General features: G+C 40.3%; 1 protein-coding gene across 3 annotated transcripts in view; it reads right to left on the bottom strand.

The window, feature by feature from the left end:
* The window catches only part of FKBP5 (FKBP prolyl isomerase 5), a 115,902-nt gene that overhangs the window by 37,657 nt on the left and 54,918 nt on the right, over nucleotides 1–23,327 (bottom strand). For 2 of the 3 annotated variants that reach the window (XM_058664054.1, XM_058664049.1), the window contains 2 exons: nucleotides 21,374–21,499; nucleotides 16,307–16,451 (listed from right to left, as the gene is read on the bottom strand). In XM_058664054.1, coding sequence (XP_058520037.1) covers nucleotides 16,307–16,451; nucleotides 21,374–21,478 — 250 coding nt within the window. In that variant the 5' untranslated portion in view covers nucleotides 21,479–21,499. Of the gene's footprint in view, nucleotides 1–16,306; nucleotides 16,452–21,373; nucleotides 21,502–23,327 lie in introns of those variants that run through there. The other variant, XM_058664062.1, reaches the window with a different exon arrangement.

The following is a 23,327-nucleotide window of genomic DNA, read 5'->3' as shown; positions in this document are numbered from 1 at the left end:
AGGGGGAAGAGGATTTGGGGAAGAGAAAGGGGAAATCCCAGAGCATATGGAACTGTATCACAAAAATATAATAAAAAAGAAAAAAATTACTATTACAGAATCAGAATATTTTATTTTTTGCCAGTTCCAGATAACTACTACTTAACTGTAGAACTGTATTAGGGTATATAATTACAATCCCAATATATACAATTTTTTTTTAAAGATTTATTATTATTGGAAAGCCGGATATACAGAGAGGAGGAGAGACAGAGAGGAAGATCCTCCATCCGATGTTTCACTCCCCAAGTGAGCCGCAACGGGCTGGTGCGCGCCTATCCAAAGCCGGGAACCAGGAACCTCTTCCGGGTCTCCCAGGAGGGTGCAGGGTCCCAAAGCTTTGGGCCGTCCTCGACTGCTTTCCCAGGCCACAAGCAGGGAGCTGGATGGGAAGTGGAGCTGCCGGGATTAGAACCGGCGCCCATATGGGATCCCGGGGCTTTCAAGGCGAGGACTTGAGCCGCTAGGCCACGGCACCGGGCCCAATATATACAATTTCTATCATGCCCATTTATCTCTGGGAAACAGAAAATGTAGTCTGTTTCAAAGCACAAAATGCCAAGTTGAGGGTATAAGCCATTCAAAATTTTAAATATTTCAAGCGAAGTCAGATAGGCAAAGATGCCCAGATGAAGCCAATTTTGAAGTGAGCTGTTGGGCTGAGAGAGTGGACAATGGAAAGTTAGGGTAAGAGGAGAACTACACAGCAGCATTTTAGTGAGGGTGGAAAACACGTATTTGTCATTCAAGATTTCAGCTTAGTCTGCATTAAGCAGTACAACTTTAAAAACATCAGCTCCACTTACTTGAGTGAAAAATCTACATAAACACTTGCCATCATTAAAAGACACAGGAAAAATGTGAAGCAAAAGGAAGAAGGTCATCCACTGCCTCTGAAGCCACAATCATGCTGTATTTAAAAATGTAAAACATGGGGCTAGTGTTGTGCTTCAGCATGTAAAGCCTCCACTTGCTACACCAGTATCCTATACAGGTGCAAGTTTGAGTCGTGGTAGCTCCACTTCCAATCCAGCTCCTTGTTGATATGCTTGCGAAAGCAGCAGATGACCCAAGTGCTTCGGTCCCCAAACTTCAACAGGAAACCTGGAAGATGTTCCTAGTTCCTGGCTTTGAATTGGCTCGGTTCTGGCTGTTGCAGTCATTTGGAGAGTGAACGAGCAGATAGAAAATTCTTTCATTCCTTCTCCTCTATCCCTCTATCTCTGCCTTTCAAACAAATCATCTTTTTTTTTTTTTAAAGTAAAAGACAAATAACAGCATCTTGCATTTTGGGGTATGGATTGATTTTTCATTTACTATGTATCCTGATCTTTCTCCAGTATGACCAAGGATGTGCATTTTGGAAGTTAAAAATCAGCCTACTGTAACCTCCAACTCACCTCAACTGATGTATCAGGTCTGCTCTTTACTAGCTGTGTGAACCTGTGCAAATTTCTAACTTTTGTGACTCAACTTTGTCATCTGCAAAATGTAGATGGTAATACTAGCCTGCCACTGAGTTGTGACAGAATTAGTAAATAAAATGTCAAATACATGGCAAGGTTCCTGGCATAGAAATACATACTGAATCAAGAAAAGTCACCATCACAACCATTAACATAAATTGATTTATCTCATTCATTTTTAAAATTGTGTTTATTTGAAAGCTTCTGTACAGCAAAGGAAACAATTAACAAAGTGAAGAAGCAACCAACAAAATGGGAGAAAATCTTTGTACACTACGCAAATGATAGGGGACTAATATCCAGGATTTACAAACAGCTTCAGAAACCCAGGGACAGTAAAAAATAACAACCCTGTGAAGAAATGGGCAAAGGAAATAAACAGACATTTTTCAAAAGAACAGATTCAAATGGATAACAGACAAATGAAAAGATGCTCAGGTTCCCTAGCTGTCAGAGGGATATAAATGAAAACCACGTTGAGGTAGCACCTAACTCCAGTGAGATTGGCTTACATTCAGAACTCTACTAACAACACCTGCTAGTGTGGATGTGGGGAGAAAGGTACCCTCCTTCACTGCCAGTGGGAATGCAGGCTAGTATAACCACTTTGGAAGTCAGTATGGAGAGTGCTTAGAGAATTGCGAAAAAAAAAAAAGTGTTTAATTGAAAGACAAATAGAGACAGAGGGAAAAGACAGATTTTCATTCATTGGTTCATTCCCCAGATGGCTGCAACAGCCAAGTGGAAGCTAGGAAGAAGGATCTCCATCTAGGTCTCCCAAGTAGCTGGGCCATCATCTGCTGTTTTCCAAGCACACTGGCAGGAAGCGGGATTGGAAGCAGAGGCTGGACTTGATCCCAGGCATACTGATAGGGGATGTGGCTGTCCCAAGTGGTGGGTTGAGTGCCTCTGTCACAACACCCATCGCTCAATCCATATCACTTTTAATGGCTGTGTAATACTATACTCTCCTACAGTGAAATAAATTGCCAATAGTGAGGAAACTTAACCATATGTTTGCCTACTGTATTCAGGGGTATTTGGAGGGCAAATGCCCAGAAGTGCATGATGGTATGCATTTGACATTTTATATCTATTGCCCAATTACCTTTTCAAGATGGCTTCTTCAGTGTTAGGCCCATCCCACTTGGTTCTACGGTGAACAGGCCAGAATTATCGGAAGAAATACTCCAGGTCTGCTGCTGACAGGCTGCTTTCCTGTCACAGTCTGTGACAGACTGTGCTGCTGTGTTGCCAGAATTTTTTTTATTATTATTTTTTAAATGATCAATTTGGCCATCTTTAGTCAAATACCTGACTCACCCTTTCAGGAAATGTGTATGTTGAGCAGGTGCCATTATACCTGTGCTCAAGATATTCAGTCAATTACTGAACAGCAAAGGGCTCTATAGGCACTAAGAACAGTAGGCTAGATCATCCCCTTCTTCCCTTCTATGAACATGCAACATGTGGAGGAGAAAGACACACAATTTTTGTTTCTTATTTTAAACAAAAGTGATAAGCAATAAAAGAGAGTCCAAACCAGAGCAGAGAGGAGAGGGGACTATTCTGTTTGGGGTAAGGGTGGGAACAGTCAGCATGGGCTTAATGCAAAGCTACTATCTAGGCTAGGTCTGAGGAGCTGGAAACGGCCCCGTCAATTAAATGCAAAGCAACTCAGGCTAAATAAATCATGCATGTGCCTCTGCTTTTTCTTTTTTGGAACATGGAAGAACACTGGGAACACTGGAGGCTTGTCACTGAGCTTTAGACACTAAGCAGGGGGGGTGACAGGAACGCTCAAATCTCCTTCCATCCTTGGGACTCTTTCTCAAAATATAGCATATTCCTGATTTTTAAAACATAACATACAATCACCAAGACCCCTAAAAATCGAAGATTTTTCATTTGTTCTGCTCATCCGCAATAATTCATGACCTACAAGTTGTAGTGTAGGGGAGACATATGAGGAGTCTTGAAAAAGTTATTGGAGCAAGAATCTAATTTATGGAATGGCTACAAAGGCCCTTTAAATACCAGGATACATTTTTAGAAGGTGTTTATATAACTATTATGTTATTGCAACTTTATTATCGTTCCAAATGAAATAAATGTAAATCTTGACAGTTACTGTAAATTGTATATTAAGAAAAGACTATACATGGATTTAAAAAGTTTTTTTGCACCAAATACATTTACCTTTAAGTTAATTTTCCATGGGAAGAACAAAACATGCAATATACACTCAGAACATTTGGAAAGCCTAGAAGAGCACAGAGAATACATCTTTATAAAGCCTCTGAAATCTTAGTGTCACAATTGTTGATTTGTCTCATTTCCTTCCAATTATGTAGCTATACTTTGTGTTTTAAATTTTCACATGCACATTCTTAAAATTGGAGCTGTACACAGCTGGCATTGTCGTGCAGCAAGTTAAGCCTCCCCAAAGTGCTGGTTTAGTACTGGCTGCTCTATATCTGATCCAGCTCCCTGCTGATGCCCCTGGTGAGACAGTGGATGATGGCCCACATACTTGGGACTCTGTCAACCACGCTGGAGACCAGGATGGAGTCCCTAACTCCTAGCTTTGGCCTGGTTACACCTTGTTGTCACTAGCATTTGCAGGGTGAACCAGCAGATGGAAGATCTCTTTTTCCTCTGTCACTCTTATTTTCAAATAAATAAATAAATCTTAAAAAATAAAAAAAAAACCCACCTTCTGTACAAGGTGGTTTTAAGTGGCCGGAAGGCCAAGACAATGTTTCTGAGTGGGGCTACAGCAGGGAGTTCTTCAACCACATCTGTGACAAAGCACTTACAAAAACCAGAAGGCAAGGCTGTGGCCGGTACACACTGCTAGTGAAAAGGGTTCTGAATGGCTTATTTATTTCACCTAGATTTTACCCACCAACCTGGTCTTCAAGGAAATAGCTCTTTCATTTTACCATAACTGTAAAGCTTTGTATAACATCTAATGGAATTCCCACTGGCCATTAGGAGGACTGTCAAAACAGGTAGCCCCAGACACTAGAAGCTGTGTGGACACTGACAGCCAAGCCTTGAAGTTGTCTGAAGCTCATCTGGGCTCACTACGAGGCCCTGTTATTCTCCTTCAGGCAAAACAACTTCAAAAAAAAAAAATTAACATCAGATGAGGTCAGTCTGAGACCACGATAAAGTGAGACCAAAAAAATATCAAAATATTGTCAAAAAAATTGTGTCAAAAATTCCTAAAGCCCAGTCATGATGAATCCTACAAAATACCAAAAGTCCCCTTTCGTAACTAATATGAGTGCCTACTGCTTCTCTACCAGTTTCAGCTTTATTATTTAATTATGGCAAAATGTGCATTAAAATTTATACCATGTTAGGGGCTGGCACAGTGGTGTAGTGAGCTAATCTTCTACTTGTGGTACCTAAATCCCTTATTGTTGCTTGCTCCACTTCTGCTCCAGCTCTCTGCAAATGGTCTGAGAAAGCGGGAAAACAGTAGGGGCTGGCCCAAGGCTTTTGGACCCTGCACACAAATGGGAGACCTGGAAAAAGCTTCTGGCTCCTGACTTTGGACAGGCCCAGCAATTCGGGGTTATTTGGGAAGTAAACCAGCAGATGAGAGATCTCTCTGTCTCTTGCTCTCTGTCTGATTTTTAAGTAAAATGAATACCTTTTTAAAAAAAGATTTATCCATTTCTTTATTTGAAAGGCATACACACACACACACACACACACACATATATATATATTTTTTTTTTACAGAGAGAGGAGAGTCAGAAGGTCTTCTGGTTCACTACCCAAATGACCACAATGGCCAGAGATGAACCTATGTGAACCTGGGAGCCAGGAGCTTCCTCTAGGTCTCCCTTCTGGATTTAGGGACCCAAGAATTTATGCTATCCTCACATCAAAGTGGGATCATATAGTATTTATATTTCTGTGACTAGATCACTTCACTTAACATAGCATATTCAAGGCTCATCAATGTTGTACCAAGTATTAAAATTTCCTTCTTGTTTAAGACTGAATAATATGCCACTGTAGTTACAATACATGTTCCTTATTCTTTTATTTATAAGCACTTAGAATGCTGACACCTTTTGGTTATTGTGAATACAACCACTAGGAACATGAATGTACAAAGATCTCCTGGAGATGCTGCTTTCAATTCTTTTGGATGGTCACTCATAAAAATCGCTAGATCATATAGAAATGCTATTCATAATTTTTGAGGAACAACCATTTTACTTTTCACAGTGACTGTCTCATTTTGCAATCCCATGAACAGTTCACAAAGTTTCCTGTTTCTCTTTCATGTACACTCTCAACAACTTGTTTGTATTTTTTAAAGTATCCATCCTAACAGGTGTGAAGGACATTGCATTGTGGTTTTGATTTGCATTTCCCTAATCAGTAGTGATGCTGAGCACATTTGCCTATGCTGTTGGTTAATTGTATACCCTCATTGGAGATATGTTTATTCAAGTCCTTGCCCTATTTATAAATCATATTATTTTGTTGTTGTTTTCATTAAGAGTTCTTTGCACCTTCTGGACATTAATCTCTGACCAAGTATATAATTTGTAAATATTTCTCTACTAGTTTTTAGAACACTTTCCATTATGCTGTATTCTTTCATGTATAAAATTTTGAATTCTGACATAGCTCAAAATATTTTTTATTTTTATTACCTATACTTTTGGGTGGGTAATATTGATGAAATCACTGCCAGATCCAGTGTTACGAAGCTTTCTCTCTGTTTTCTTCTAGGTGATTTACAGTTTCAGGTCTTAGGTTTAGTCCTTAGATCTATTTTGAGCTAATTTTTGCATGAGATGTAAGGTAAGAGTTCAAATTCAACTGTTTACATGTTGGGTAGCCAGTTTTCCCAATATTATATAATGAAAATACTGTTTTTTTTTCTCCATTGAGAAACAGAATTAGGTTCACAATATCAATAATAGCAATAATTTTGCTTCTCATGTATCATTTGCTGAGACCTACTATTCCTGTAAAAAAAAAAATGCCTGGGGTACAGCAGGCACTCAGCAAATACTGCTGGTTAGGACCCACTTGGGTTTTGTATGTGATTTGGGCTAATGTATTTTATTTATTTATTTATTTATTTATTTATTTATTTATTTTTGGAATTAATTGACATGGTATTGAGTAACCAATATGTTAAAAAAAAATGCAAGTTCTTAACCACATCCTGTGATTACTTCATTGACATTACAATTTTAGTTTATATACAGAACCGGCTGCTATACACCTTAAAATGGCTATAGGGTACTATTCAGCTGTCTCATGTTTATTTTCATTTTAGTATTTAGCAGTTTATAGTGTTGAAGCATAATTTTGCTGAACCTGGCAGATTTTAGGATAGTCTAAACTGGCTTATAACTCTAACAAGGCATATGTCACCAGCTGAGGTGCAGACAGTTTTGGGGGGGTATGCAGAGAAATCTTCAATACCCTAGTGAGGAGTAACTCACCTTTGTGTCCTACCTAGTAAGGTATATGTGAATCCATGCTGACTATTTCCTCTCTGGTTCTAAGCTTTCCTTGTTGTTCCCTGCCTATCTATTCTAATTTTTTGTTGTTGTTTGCTTTTTTTGGGTGGGGGGGGGGCTCCGGAGCGACCCTGATTGTCATTGCAAGAGAGGGTGGGGATCCAAAGTTGGAACTAAGTAAGGACCAGAGAGAGCTCCTCTCCCTAGTCCCAAAGGAAGTTTACTGTTCTTCTGTTTCTGCGGACCACTCAGGGCTCCTGGCTGTTGTTCCAATGACCTTGGATCCTGTGAGGAAGGATTTGGGCTTCTTCCATCCCATGTGGGAGATCCAAAAGGGGGTGGGTGACACCAGAGTTCTTGGCCTCTGAAGGCACTCCAATTCCCCGTGGTCTCCTTGGCAGTTGGGATGTAGTCCTTGCTGCCCGTACTGATAGTCCTTGGTGAGGATCCGGGAGTCTTCAGGGTTGGGATACAAGCCTCCTCCTGTCCACCTGCTCCACTCTGGTGTCCCTCCTGCTCTGTGAATATGACCTCCTGTTAAGAGGTTGTCAGGACTGCTCTTGATTCCCCCTATATATCTTTGTAGTTTTACTGTTGTCTAATGCTGATTCGAGTCTGTTGTCTATGAGTTACCTGTTATGTTCCTGACAGGTTATACTTCACATCTTCCTCACACATTCTAAGGAGATGGAAGATTTCTCTGCTCTCCCGCCCCATTTCTGAGTAGTTTAGGGTCTTAAAAGTATGTTAAGTTTTACAATTCTTTGATGTAGATCATAAGCAGTCTGACTCACATTGATTGTTCGTTTATTGGTTACATCACAATATCTTACTGCATGAGATACAGGCTGTTTGGGGTTGGAATAATATTAGTTTACAGGTACTGTTTTTCGGATTGACATCATTTCATCTTAAATTAAGGCAAACATGTGGTATCTAACCTTTTGGGATTGGCTCATTTCTCTTAGCATAATGGTTTCCAGTTGGGCCCATTTGGCCACAAAAAAACTGCATTTCGTTTTTTTCAATAGTTGAGTTGTATTCCATGGAGTAAATGAACCATAGCTTTCTTATCCAGTCTTCTGTTCATGGGCATTTCAGTTGCTTCCAAGTTTTTGCAATTATTGATTGTGCTGCTGTGAACATAGGGGTGCATGTTGGTTTCTCGTGTAGCAGGTGTTTTGGATATATTCCTAGGAGTGCTATTGCTGGATCATATGGTATGCAAATTTTCATTTGTTTGAGTGTTCTCCATACGGATTTCCATAGAGGCTGTAGCAACCTACAGCCCCACCAGCAGTGGAGTAGAGTTCCCTTTTCCCCACATCCTCACCAGCAAGTGTTGTTGGTGGTTTTTTGTATGTGAGCCATTCTTACTGGCATTAGGTGGTACCTCATTGTTATCTTAATTTGGATTTCCCTTATTGCCAGGGAACTTCAGCATTTTTTTCATATGTTTGTTTTCCATTTGGGTTTGTTCCTTTGTGAAATGTCTGCCCATTTCCGTTGCCCATTTCTTGAATGGCTTGTTTGTTTTGGTTGTTCTGGAGATTGGGCTAATGTATTTTAAAAGAGTGCTTGGGACTGAATCCTGGCTCTGCCAGTTACTGTATATCTTTGGGCAAATTTCTGTACCTTAGCCTGCTCACAAAACCAAAATGACACCAAAATAAAAATGGTGCATTTTAACAGGTACTAAACCATAAAAGAAAAAGTTGGAAGCAGGAATTCAGTGTAGCAGTTAAGATACCATTTGGGGTGCCCACATACCATATCAAAGTGTTTGGGCTCAAGGCTCAGCTCCACCCTGGCTTCTAGCTTTCTTGTTAATCAGCATCCTGAGATGCAGCAGGTGATGGCTCAAGCAGTCAGGTTCCTGTCACCTCCATGGGAAACCTGGATTGAGTCTTTGGCTCAGACTATTGCAGGTAAACCTGGCCCAGCCCTGGCTGTAGTATGAATCTGGGGAGCAAACCAGTGGATGGGAGCTCTGTCTCTTAAGTCTTTCTGTCCCCCCAAATAATTAAGTAGAAAAATTTTAAAAAGGAAATGAAAAGGTAAGGCAGAAAGTGGGAGGATATACTTGTCAAACGTATCTGTAAAAGTACTGTCTTGTTAAATACAATTCAGTAAGACAAACAAAGCATTATTTTAAGTGGGAAAAAAAATTGAATATTTCACACACAAAAAAATACACATAAATGCACACTGAGCACAAGGAAATACCCTCAATGTCACTAGATATTGGGGGAATGCAAACAAAAGCCAAAAAAGAGATGCCACTTCATATCTACTGGAAGAGTACAGTTAAAAAAAAAGACCAAGTGTTGGTGATGCTATGAGAAATGTAACTCTCCTGCCTTGCTGGCAAGTAAGCAAAATGTTACTGTTACTTTGAAAATGAGTAAATCAGTATCTTAAAAGATCAAACGCACACTCAGTAAATGAACAGCAAGTCTACTTCCAGACATTCAACCCAAATAAGTGAAAACGTAAATCCACAAAGGGACATGCATATGAAAGTTCATCACAGTGTGATTCATAACAGTCTCAAATATATCAACACAAATGATGAATGTTCGAACAGATGAGTAAGTTGTGGAATTTCCATAATGTAGAGTACTACTCAGCAATTCAACGTGCACAAGTCTCAGAATCATTGTTGCTAAGCGAACAAAGCCAAACACCAAAGACAACATATGATTCCATTTAGAGGAAATCCTTGAGCAGTCAAATCTACAGTAACAGAAACCAGATTAGTGATTGCCTGGGCCCCAGAGTCCAGGAAAGAAAGTGACTAAAAAAGAGTTCAAGACAACTTTTCAGAGTGAGGAGAAAGACGGTGGTAGTTACAGAACTATCGCCAAACTTCATCCAACTGTATGTTTTAAATGATGACTTTTCTTACATGTAAATATTACTTCAATTAAAAAATTCAAAGATGCTTAGGCAGAAACATTAATATGACTAACCTATACTGAACAAATGGTACAAAAATCTTAAAAAGCAAAAATTAGGATCGATGTGAAGATTAAATGGCATAATTCACTTAAGGCTCCTGGCCTGGCATAGGAAGTATCTAAAAAGTGAATCCCGCCCACTCCTCTTTTTCCCACTACACTAATGGCTGAATAAATAAACAGGGATTTTTGTAATGGTTATGGGTCATAATGTAATGAGACATCACTACCATTTACTTCAAGATGCTTTACTTTTAATAAGTACAGGAAAGTACAAGTATGTCAAGAATCCGGAGCTATTAGTTTATCTCTGTTCTCAAACCTGAGAGAGGAATATAATAGATAGGATGTTTATCTTCATCATTCCCAGCCATATTAGTCACACTCCAAGAGCGTCAAAAGGGATGTCAACAAAGCAGCCCGAATCAGAGCAGCATCTCTCTTCCCCAGGGCTGTGTGTGAATGTGGAAGGGCTGCGGTCTCAGTGCTTTTGGACTGACTGTATGAGAATGGGTAAAAACAATTCTTCATCCCCCAAATCTACTTCCTTCCCTCCATTTTGGTGAGTATGTATTTCTTGGGCATACAGATAAGAAAAAAAACCACTCCTATTATTGAAATATATATATACATGTAAATATGTATATACATATATAAAATATATAAAACCCAATGTTTATGTATTTATATATATAACCATATATATATATAGCCCAAGTTATTCTTATTTTAACTTCTTTTTAAATGGGTTATAGACACTGTTCTAGGAATTTAGAACATGCAATGTCCAGTTAGAAGACCTTTTGAGGGAAACCATCATCTTTTCACTCTCATTTGGAAATACAGTGGTGATAATCAGCTCTCTCAGATTGGCTCAGTTTTGTCATTTCCAACTTACTAGTACTAAAAAGATGCTTAGGTACTGTTTTAAAAGGTCTGTAGGGCCCATCAGCGTGGCCTAGCGGCTAAAGTCCTTGCCTTGAACTCACCGGGATCCCAAATGGGCGCCGGTTCTAATCCCGGCAGCTCCAGTTCCCATCCAGCTCCCTGCTTGTGGCCTGGGAAAACCGTCGAGGACGGTCCAAAGATTTGGGACCCTGCACCCACGTAGGAGACCTGGAATAGGTTCCAAGAGGTTCCAGGTTCCCGGCTTCGGATTGGCGCGCACCAGCCATTGCGCTTACTTGGGTAGTGAATCATCGGATGGAAGATCTTCCTCTCTGTCTCTCCTCTCTGTATATCTGGTTTTGTAATAAAAATAAGTAAATCTTTAAAAAAAAAAAAGGTCTGTAACCATGAAAAGTATCTGTAGATGGTGTTGGGACACAAACTGCTGAAACACTGTTGTTACAATTCCATTCTAGAGCTAATTAACAATCCTGGCACCGTAATCGCACTAATAAATACTGAGTGCCACTGTGTGTGAGGCCAAATGTGAAACACTGGCTGTGTTACTTATTCCTCAACATAACACTAATACTGCTCTACATACATAATAGCATAACATAAACATGCAACCGTGTATGCCATGCTCATCATCATTTTGGATGAAGAAAGTAAGTTGGTGCAGAAAAAAAATCAATGGCTACACATAATGTGCATGTGGAGCACTCAAATTGCACATCTCCTTATCATATCATATGTGCATTTTTTTCAGTGCAATGTTTATGGCTAGACTCTTAAAATTTTATTTCAAATATAACATTTCAACATTACCGTGACTTTTCAATGAACTATTTCTCTTTATTCCCTTGGGAGAGATAAAGTACAAGGGGTCAGGAGAGTTTAATGGACAATATTTATGTTACTACTCATTCAAAATTTTTTTTCATTTTGATGCAATAGTTACTGCCATAAAATAGAAGAATGAAACTATACACTGTCTTGCTGATGATCCTTGTTTCACAGGCAACTGAACATATTCCGTTAGAAAGTTCTAGCAGAAATACAGTGCCATATTCTTTAAAAAGATTTATTTGTTTGAAATGAAGAGTTACAGAGTGAGAGGGACAGGGAGAAGTAGAGCTTCCATCTGCTGGCTTGTTCCCTAAATGGTCATTATGGTCAGAGGTGGGTCAGGCTAAAGCCAGAAGCTTGGAATTTCATCCAGGTCTTGTGCAAGTACTTGGGCCATCTTGTGCTGTTTTCCCAGGCACATTAGCATACAGCTGGACTGGAAGGGGAGTAAACAGTACTTGAACCAGCTTGCATATAGGATGCCAACATTGCTGATGGTTATGGCACTCCTCCATAACCTAATATTCTAATTATCATTGAATGGGGCTTCTAAGGATCTATGTAATCATGTTTGTTGTGGTCTTTTTATGGTTCGTGCTTGCATTCTTTACAGAAGGCACGAGAATGGACTCAGGACTAAAACTTTAATGCTCTTTATAGATTCCACTTTCATAAGGGAGAAGGAAAAAGTACTCATGTTAATGGACTCTGGGAAGTAGTGAGAACAGGAACCCTGGCATTCTAACACCTAGAGAGACGCTCTTCACATGAGACCAAGCTGTCTTTAAACAGTTATGTCCTAGGTAGGGAATCAACTGAAAGTTGTCTCTGTTCTCTTCCAGCTGGCATTTTTTAAAGAAAGGACTCAGGAAATGTTTTCACTTAATTCAAAATTCTAGGAAACATGACACACTCATTCTCCATAGTGTTATACCAAGAAAATGCGTGTAGCCGAAGTAACAGTATAAAATTCTCAGCAACTCTTAATTCTACTTGCCAAGAAAACTGCTGAGATGACCTGTTATCTTAAATGTACCTACCAACTTTCTCAAGACAAAAAAATTTTAAGGGTAGAATAAGAATTTCTGGGACAATGGGAATAAGGTAGTCTGATGATAGTTACTGAAATTATTTGGTTTAGATCATGAAGTAACCTGAAGTCATTGTGGTAGTCCTAAAGACTCGTAACTCTAAATCAACATAGTAACTGTCATCATTATCTGCTATATTAAAGGACACTACTCTTTGTTTTGTTTTAAAAGGTTTTATTTATTTATTTATTTGAAAGGCAAAGTTACAGATAGAGAAAAGAGGAGAGACACAGATAAAGGGGCCTTCCATCCACTGGTTCACTCCTCAAACGGCCAGGATTGAGCCAGGCCAAAATCACGATCCAGGAGCTTCTTTCAGGTCTCCCACATAGCTGCAGGGACCCCAGTATTTGGGCCACTCTGAGCCGCTTTCGTAGGTGTATTAGCAGACAGCAAGATCAGAAGTGGAGCAGCCAGCACCTGAACCAATGTTCATATGGTGCTAGTGCTATAGGCAGTGGCTTAACTTGCTGTGGTACAGCACAGGTCGCAAGCGACACTACTTACCTGAGTTCGACTGCTGCCTTTTCAAGCAAAAAAAAAAAAAAAAAAAAAAGAAAGAAAGAAAGAAAGAAAGAAAGAAAGTCACACGTGCCATTAACTCATTAAGGACCAGAAGGAGAAGGGAACAGTAGCACAGCCAGGACTAGAGCTTGGAAAGAGCACAGCAGGACGGAAAATCAGACAGATGTCACCACAGCACACAAGTGACTGTGGGTACCGGGGAAGGCAGAGTGCCAGGAAGAGTTTAACTCTGGCTCATCGCTTGTTACTTCCTTTCCCAGATCTAAGCTTAGTCAACAATTTCACTATGTGAACAGTCAGAATAAAGAAGGTCTTATAGTCAAAAGTGAGGTGTGTTGAAGGACCTCTTGTTTCCCACACTTAATCTAGGAATGAGTTAGAACTGATTACTATATCTGTGGAAGATAAAAATTTAAAACAAAATTATAACTCAGCTTTCAATTTCTGACAAGTCACATAGTCCACCAAGTTCAGCTTAATGCATGGGGTGTAATTTTATCAAGATTAAAAAAAAAAGGGAATACTACACTGTGATGTTCTGATGTAGTAGATTAAGCAGCCACCTGTGACACTGGCATTCCATATGGGTACCTGTTCAAGTGTCAGCTGCTCCACTTCCAGTCCGATTCCCTGCTAATGAGCCTGGGAAAGCAGTGGAAGATGGCCCAAGTGATTTGGCCCTTGTACCCATATGACAGATCCAGATAGAGTTCCAGGCTACTGGCTCTGGTCTGGCCAAACTTTGACTATTGCACCCATGTGATGAGTGAGCCAGCAGACAGAAGATTAATCTTTCTCTCCCTTTTTCTCTATATTATTCTCCCTTTCAAATACATCAATGTTGTTTAAAAAAATAAGAATACTAAAATAACTAAAGACACTTACCAACACTAAAAAAAAAATAGCAAAATTATACTGAGCACTTGAAAGCTAGTTCTTCGCCTTTTTTGTTTGTTTTGTTTTGCAGGATCTCTTTATACATTAAAAATTGAACCTTGGGGGCAGGCATCTGAGTTAGCAGTCAAGATGTCAACCGGGGCACCTGCAGTCCATGTTAGAGGGCCTGGTTTGAGTCTTGGCTGCTTCACTTCTGATCCAGTTTCCTGCTAATGCACACCCTGGGAGTTAGCAGTGATAGCTCAGTTACTTGGGTCTCTGCCACCTGTATGGGACAGCTGGATAGAAATCCAGGCTCCTGCCTTTGGCCTGGCCCAGTCCTCCTGTTGCAGGCATTTGGAAAGTAAGACAGCAGATAGAAGCTTTCTCCATCTGTCTCTGCCTCTCCCCTCTGCCTTTCCAAATAAAAAATAAAAACTAAACGTCAAGCTTTTAAAAAGTTGTCATTTGAGAATTATTTTTAGAACAAGCCCCACGTTAACATAAATAATTAAAAAGTTACATTTTTCAACACAAAGAATTAGTGAAAAGCATGGCCTTATTTTACAGTTTTACAAACGTAAAATGTCTGACTTAAGACAACTGAGTTCTCATCTACTTGTGCATTCACCTGTTGTAACTGGTTGTAATACATGGAAAAATTTCAAACCCACGAAGAGAAGAGGGTTGGAAGAAGTTGGAGAGCTTCAGCAGCCCTTTCAAATGATTGTGAATAAAACTGTCTTACACTTGGACCTGGTACAGTAGCCTAGTGCCTAAATCTTTACCTTGCACGTGCCAGGATCCTATATGGGCACTGGTTTGTATCCCAGTTGCTCCACTTCCCTTCTAGCTCCCTGTTTGTGGCCTGGGAAAGCAGTAGAGAATGGCCCAAAGCTTGGGACCCTATGTAGGAGATCCCGAGGGAGCTCCTGGCTCCTAGCTTCAGATCAGCTCAGCTTTGCTGTTGCGGCCATTTGGAGAGTGAACCAGCAGACGAAAGATCTTTCTCTCTGTTTCTCCTTCTCTCTGTAAATTTTCCTTTCCAGTTAAAAAAAAAAATTTTTAAAGAATCAAAACTGGACAAATGGTAGCTTTATAAGGCTAGTTGCAATATGGAATTTGAAAGTGCACCAGTTGACTTTTCGTGTTGTATTACATTAAAATTCATTAGTCTGGTGTGTACTTAGAATAGAATCTCATTTTGCGTAGTCAACATTCTGTGTGGTCTCTGGCAAGATGCTGATTCAATGAGTTATCTGAGATCTTCCAAATGTTGATAATTTCATAGCACAATATTTATGAATCACATTTATTAATCCCAACTCGCCTACCAAAGTCTTTTGAGCTGTGAGAGGCTGTCAAGCTCACAGTGACAAATCCATATTTCCCAAAACTTTGATTTTCACCTGAAAATTCAATGATGACCAGCATCATTGGTTGTTTTCTTTGAAGTGACAGGTTCTATTCATTCACCCTCACCTGCCAAATACTGAATAATCACACCTAAATAATTAAAGTTTTTCCTTTCAAGCAAAAAACACTTCATGGAAAAGGCACAGCTAGGTCAGTCCCCATCTAAAGCACACGCCCGAGACAACTTATGCAAGTACACCTGCACTTGGCCAGCTTCCCTTTCTGTCACAGGATAGCAAAGTGATGGGAAACTCAATACTGTGTTTTAGTAAGATTGACTGCTTTTATTGTTTTATCAAGGACATTCTTAAGTGAGACTAGTCCTCCCCCTGCTGTTCCTCCTTGCTCACATACACTGTGGGTGAGGGGCAATGAAAAACACCATGACTACTGGAAAGTTGGGTATCCTGACTCTTGTTAAGAAAACTACAGCTTAAACAACAACAACAACAAAACAACTGCACCTATGCAAATGCCAACATAGTCAAAAGGCAGATCAAGTTATGGCACTGCTATTAAAATAATTGGCTCGTGGGTCCCTGGGAGGATTCGAGACCCCAAAGGATCTGAGGACTTCAGTTTGAATGATTGCGTTGAAACAGCTTTATTTCAAGCAAAGAGTCACTGTTCCTATGTAACACAAACAGCAATAAATTTGAGCAAAAATACAATTCAAAAAACTCTCTTACCTTTGCCAAGACTGAAAACAAATGGTTCGTTTCTATCATGACTGGAATCAAATTTCTTTCCATTTGACAATTTCCCTTTGTAATGGACATAAACTCTGTCTCCGATCATTGGCATTTCCTCACTATTGCCCGCTCTTTTGACAATCTAGAAAAGACAAACGTCAACAAGAAGTGGAACTTTTTACTCACAGTCAGGGAATGAAGTCAAACAGTCCATTCCAAGTTATCCAGGCAGATGTGCTAATACAGTACCTGTGCTTTTTAAGGCTTCCTCCATAGTCCTTTCAATAACCCTCACTGTCACAAAGCTACCTTACTGATCTGTTTCTTTGTGTTTAATTTTATTGCTAGTAATACTAACTGTTACCTCAAGAGAATTAACCCAAAAATCTGCATTATTGATTTAATGCCTCATATTTTGACACTAAAATCCCTCAAAACACAGATTTGTAAGATAGTCTACAAGTTAGAAAGGATCAGTAGCTTTAGTTTTTTTAAGATTTATTTTGCTTTTATTGCAAAGTCAGATATATACAGAGAAGAGGAGAGACAGAGAGGAAAATCTTCCATCCATTGATTCACTCCCCAGGTGGCTGCAATGGCTGGAGCTGCGCCAATCCGTAGCCAGAAACCAGGAGCTTCCTTCAGGTCTCTCACACAGGTGCAGGGTCCCAAGTCTTTGGGCTGTCCTAGACTGCTTTCCCAGGTCACATGCAGGGATCTGGATGGGAAGTGGTATTGCTGGGATTAGAACCAGCACCCATATGAGATCCAAGCGCATGAAAGGCAAGGACTTCAGTAGCCACTAGGTTGCCATGCCAGGCCGATCAGTAGATTAAGAAAAAAAAAAAAATCAAAGAAAAGTCTACAGCAGTTTCAAAGGTATGATTTTATTTACTGTATTCCTTTGCTAATAACATATAGTTTTTGATTAGTACTGTTTCATTTATTCCAGACAATCAAGTACTCTGGTATAAAGGTTCCACTTTCTATTATTTAAAAAACACTGACGGCCCACGCCGTGACCTAGCAGCTAAAGTCCTTGCCTTGAACTCACTGGGATCCCATATGGATGCCGGTTCTAATCCCGGCAGCTTCACTTCCCATCCAGCTTCCTGCTTGTGGCCTGGGAAAGCAGTTGAGGACGGACCAAAGCTTTGGGACCTTGCACCTGTGTGGGAGACCCAGAAGAGCTCCAGGCTCCTGGCTTCAGACCGCCGCAGCACCAGCCGTTGTGGTCACTTAGGGAGTGAATCATCGGATGTAAGATCTTCCTCTCTGTCTCTCCTCCTCTCTATATATCTGACTTTGCAATAAAAATAAACAGATTTTTTTAAAAAATTCAGTCTGTAAAATACGTTAGTATCACTATGCAATTTGATTCAATAATGAATATCTTGTTCTGTAGTAAAGAAAATGCCAAAAAAAAAACCCCAAAAACCTCCAAAATGAAAAGTATTTAACTTTCATAAAATCTAGTGTATTTATTTTGTTCTTGGCAGAGCAAACCACTAATGCAGTTGGTCAGTTCTTGGAAAAAGAAATCAAATCCAGGCATGTGGTGGTGTAATTTATTCTGTCAATCACCCATGCCAAACTAATTGTTTTTAGTAGGTAACACAGGATGGTAGCTAACATCCAATGAACACCTTTTAGGAGGACAAGTTTAACTTTTTATTTAAACTATTTGGACATAAGTTTTTTTTTTTTTGTAATTAAAAGGCATAATGTGTGCGTGGGAGAGAGAGAAATCTTTCATCTGCTGGTTCATTCACCAAATGGTCGTAAAAGCCAGGGCTGAACCAGGTGAAAGCCATGAACCAGGAAGTCCATTTGGGCCTCCCATGTGGGAGGCAAGGACTCATCTGCAGCCTTTGAGGGTGTACCTTAGCAGCAAGCTGGATCAGAAGTGACAGTAAGACTCAATCCCAGGCACTCTAACATGGGGTGTGGGCATCCCAAGCAGCAGCTTAAGGTGCTATGCCACAATGCCTGCCCAGAATCTAGTTTTTGAGATGTGCCTCCACCCTGCTAATGCAACCACAATCTTAGGTTTCACAACTTTCTTAGCTCAAAAACCCACATGTTCTTTAAAGGAAAAGAAATGTTACTGCCCTTCTTAGATATCCAAATTTAAAAAGTTTCAAAACATCAGTTTAAAGGAAATCACATGATGGGGCAGACATTTAGCATAGTTCTGGTCTCCCCTTCTCCCTGCTGTGGGAGTGAGTCAAGAGATGAGAGTTCAGATATGTAAATATATTTTAAAATAGTTTTTAAAAGCTCACCTACATATTCTAAAATGTAAACCCAGATTTTCTCTGCTTTATATAGGCACTGCTTTTCCAAACTTGCCTTGCTTTTTTTTTTCTTTTTAGTATATGAGGATACTTTTTAAAAAAGTTTATGCAAAATGGAATTAAGAGATGTTTGGTGCAAAATGGTTTTGAAAATTATGCATTTAAAGGGCCTTAAAAATGGTTGGAAAAATGTGTCTTACAAAAAAATCCATTCAAGAATTTAAAAAAAAATTTCCACCAAAACAAAACTTACCTGTGGATTCATTTTCTACAAACTCTTTGAAGTACTCTCATATAATAGTTTAAAATTCCCCTAGGAAGGCACTATGCTTTCCATAATTCTGATAACTCCACAGGATTGGTGGTATTATTCTAATTTTACAAGCAAATTAACCAAATTATCCCAGGACACAGGTACTAGACTTATATAATCTTTTTTTTTTTTTTTTTTTTTTTTTTTTAAAGATTTATTCATTTTATTACAGCCAGATATACAGAGAGGAGGAGAGACAGAGAGGAAGATCTTCCGTCCGATGATTCACTCCCCAAGTGAGTCGCAACGGCCGGTGCGCGCCGATCCGAAGCTGGGAACCTGGAACCTCTTCCGGGTCTCCCATGCGGGTGCAGGGTCCCAATGCATTGGGCCGTCCTCAACTGCCTTCCCAGGCCACAAGCAGGGAGCTGGATGGGAAGTGGAGCTGCCGGGATTAGAACCGGCACCCATATGGGATCCCGGGGCTTTCAAGGCGAGGACTTTAGCCGCTAGGCCACGCCGCCGGGCCCATAGACTTATATAATCTTAACCAAAAGCCCCATGGTGAAGGATAAATGATATGATTTAAAAGGTTTCTGATCGCCAGTATTTCTGTAAGTCTGTAAGTCTTGTTATCAGACTCCCTGAAGTAAAGCAAGGCACTATAGTTTGATTAGTTTCTACCCTGTGAAACTCATACTGAAATGCACTGCTTTGTGGCAGTGTTGGAAGGAGGGTTGTAAGAGGGGATGAGTTCATTGAGAAGGATTAATATTACTGTTCTGCCTTTGTTGATGGGCTGGGTGAGCTGTGGCTAGGGTGGCTTGTAACAAAGCTGATACATTTCTCATTCATTGTCTTCCTCACACTCCTGCTTGGTCTTCTGCCTTCCCGAGTGGAAGCGGCACAAGGCCCTCAGCAGAAGCTGAAGAGAGGCGAGAGCCTTGTTTTTGGTCTCCCGAGCCTCTGGAACTGGGAGCCAAGAGGAACCTCTGCTATGCGTAAGTCATCAAGTCTAAGATGCTGTATTGCAACAACTTGGAACTGACTGAAACGTGGGTCTGAAACAAGCTGGAGACCATGCTGTTGTGTGTGGATAGCAAAAAGATAGAGCAGCTTAATGACAAGTAGGGAGAGGTGGGGGACAGCTTGCAGGATCTCCACGGTCTCCAGGAGCACACTGCCGTGTCACTGCGGTCACTTGGGGAGTGAATCATCGGACGGAGGATCTTCCTCTCTGTCTCTCCTCTCTTTGTATCTGACTTTGTAATAAAAATAAATAAATCTTTAAAAAAAATTCTCTAAATTTGTAGTTAACTACCTCTAATATACTAAAATGATGTATTAAAATAATGACTCATTTGTATCCTCTGAGAACAGAGAGACATATCTCTGGGAGTCAGATATAACTTTAGCTTAAACTCCCATATCTGTATTTACTAAGATATATAATATTGGACAAGCTAATTTACTCAGCTTAGCCTCAGTTTCATCAATCACAGTCTGGGATTAAAAATTAAAACAAACAATTGCAACCACCAGCTGATTGGGGCGATGGATTGTGCCATGCCCTGTCCTTGCAAGTACACTAAGAATCTGGTCTGGGAACACCTCAGACAAAGTTTCTTCGGGGATCTCCCCAATCAAACTGCTGGACTCAGAACCCTAACCATGAAAAGACAGAGGACAGAACACATCAGTCAACTACCCCAGCCATATGTTGGCAACGAAAAACTGGGCAAACGGAGACTCTTAGATGGACTATGTCAATCAGTGGATTTTTCAGCAACCTCATCATGCTTGGAATGGCGAGATTGGCAGCGATTCAGAACTGCTGAACTATCAAAACCGCTTGAGCAAGACCCTCGGAGCATGCCCCACATCAAGGACCTGGAATGGGTGGGAGACTGGGTGGGCCTTCTCCCCTTTTCTCCCCTTTTACCTCAGATACATGACAGACACAATGTGGAAATAATAGTCTTACCCACTTTCCTGTACCCCTTGAACCTTTCTGCCCTGATTAACTATGTAAAGAATGTCAAAAATTAAGGGGAAAAAAAATTAAAACAGAGCTGCTGCCATGGCAGAGTAGGTCAAGCCTCCGCCTGTGATACTGACATCTGATTGGGCACTGGCTTGGTTTGTGTCCCAGTTGCTCTATTTCCAATTCAGCTCTCTGATTACAGCCTGCAGTGGAGGATGGCTCAAGTCCTTGGGCCCCTGTGCCCACATGTGAGACTCAAAAACTCCTGGTTCCTAACTCTCCTTGTCATTCTGTAACTCTGCCTTTCAAGCAAAAACAAATCTTTAAAAATACACATTATCTCAAAAAAATTTTTTAAAGGAAGAATAGAGGTTGGGAGAAAGATAAGAAGGAGAGAGAAAGGAAATATCATTATATTCCTAGAATTGTATCTATTATCTGACCAAATCTCCATCTCAACAGAATAGTTTTTATACACAATCTTTCAGGCAACAGGATTCCCTGCATGTCATTCATCCTTGCAGACTCACCTTTAATACTCCTCTGTCTTGTTTGGGGGTAATATCCTCACCCTGCTCAGCAACCATGGTTGCTGGATTTTCCCCATTGTTCTTCACACCTTCATCAGTAGTCATTGTCTTTTATAATTTGAAAACCTGCCAGGAAGAAACATATTTCAATTAGGAAAAACAGAATTTTCTCATTCATCTTTTCCATCCCCTGGAATCTGTATCACTCCACCTAAGATTTACCGAGAGGTAACAAGGTTAGATACTGAAAATGAAAACAAAAGCATTGCTGTGACCATGCACACTCCATCCAATTCTTCAATTTCCACCTAATTCTGGCACCAAATTAGGAAGTGCTGCAAATGAGACTTGGTAGTGATTTTACTCCTTAACATGATTACACAGTGAGAAACAGTTCTCTCAAAACTTTGAAAATGTCCTTTTCTTGGAGCCCATTTTTAACAGAGAATTAAGAATTCACTAGGTGATTTACACACAAGAATCAGGTCTGGGATCACCTCAGATGACATTTCTTTGGGAATCCCTCCAACTGAACTGCTGATCTCAGAACCCCAATCGTGAAGGGAATTACAGGTTCCATGGTCTGATCATGGAGTGCATGTGTCATGTCAAAGCTGAACCTCCTCAGAGTCTCAGATGGAGCAGTGGACAGAATATCCAAGTGCACATGGAGGAAATGGCGGTCATTCGGAGCCTGCAGAGGACGCCAGGTACCACACAGAGGATGGAGGACAGAACAAATCGATCATCTGCCCCAGCCATGTGTTGGCAGTGAAAATCTGGGCAAACAGAGACTCTAAGGTGAACTATGTCAGCCAGTGGATTCTGGAGACATTTCATCATGCTTGGAATGGCAAGACTGGCAGCAACTCAGAACTGTTGAACTATCAAAACCACTTGAGCAGAACCCTTGGCGCATGCCCCATACTGGGGGTCCTGAGATGGGTGAAAGGCTGGGTGGGGCTTCTCCCTTTTACTTTCTCCTTACCCCAGATACAGGGAAAAAAAAAATAACAATAATAATGACGTGGAAACAATGGTCTTACACACTTTCCCATAGCCCTTGACCCTTTGTACCCTAATTATGTAAAGATTGTCAAAATAATTTTTTTTAAAAAAAAAGAATTCATTAGGTGATTTGATAGAAGTGACATGAGGCTAGAGTCATGACGCAGCAGGTAGAGCCCTTGCCCGTGACATTGGGATCCCATATGGGTGAATTTGTGATCTGTCAGTTCCACTTCCGATCCAGCTCCCTGCTAATGGTCTGGGTAAAGCAGTAGAAGACAGATCCAGAGTTTGGAACCCTGCAACCCCTGTAAGTGACTTAGATGAAGCTTCTGGCTTAGGCCTGACCCAGCATGGTTATTGTGGTTATTTAAAGAATGAACCAGCACATGCAAGATTCTCTGTCTCTTCCTCTCTCTACATAACTCTTTCGAATAAAAATAAGTAATAGTTTTTTAAAAGAAGTGACGATATATCATAGTGGCAAACAAAACAGACTTTAGAAAATCTGACAGAACCAAGGCGAAGTCCTAGTTCCTTCTCTTGAGGTTTGCAACTGACTTACATTCCCTGAGCTTTAGTCTCTCACCTGTGAAACACAGATGGGATTACAGCAGTGCCTTACTGAGATCATCACTCACATCATAAAAATCTAAGCACTTGTCATCACTATCGGGACACATTTTCCATCTACTCAAAACACCCACACCTACACTTCACTATGGCATTCAAGGCCCCTCGAAATTTGAATCTAGTCTATCTTTTGGGTCTTGATTCTCCTCCTTTCTTTCACACAGCTCATGCTCCAGCTACACTAGACCAGTTCTTTTATAATAAGTCCTGTGTGTTTCTATATTCATATTTTTGGTCACTCTTTTCTCTTCCCAAAACATTCTTTTTCTTTTTAAAGATTCATTTATTTTGGAATCAAGATGGCAGAATAGGG

This window comes from Ochotona princeps, chromosome 1 (assembly GCF_030435755.1).
Source record: "Ochotona princeps isolate mOchPri1 chromosome 1, mOchPri1.hap1, whole genome shotgun sequence".
In the NCBI taxonomy this organism is placed as follows: domain Eukaryota; kingdom Metazoa; phylum Chordata; class Mammalia; order Lagomorpha; family Ochotonidae; genus Ochotona; species Ochotona princeps.
The sequence above is the reverse complement of the archived record's forward strand: the minus strand, read 5'-3'. Positions and strand labels throughout refer to the sequence as shown.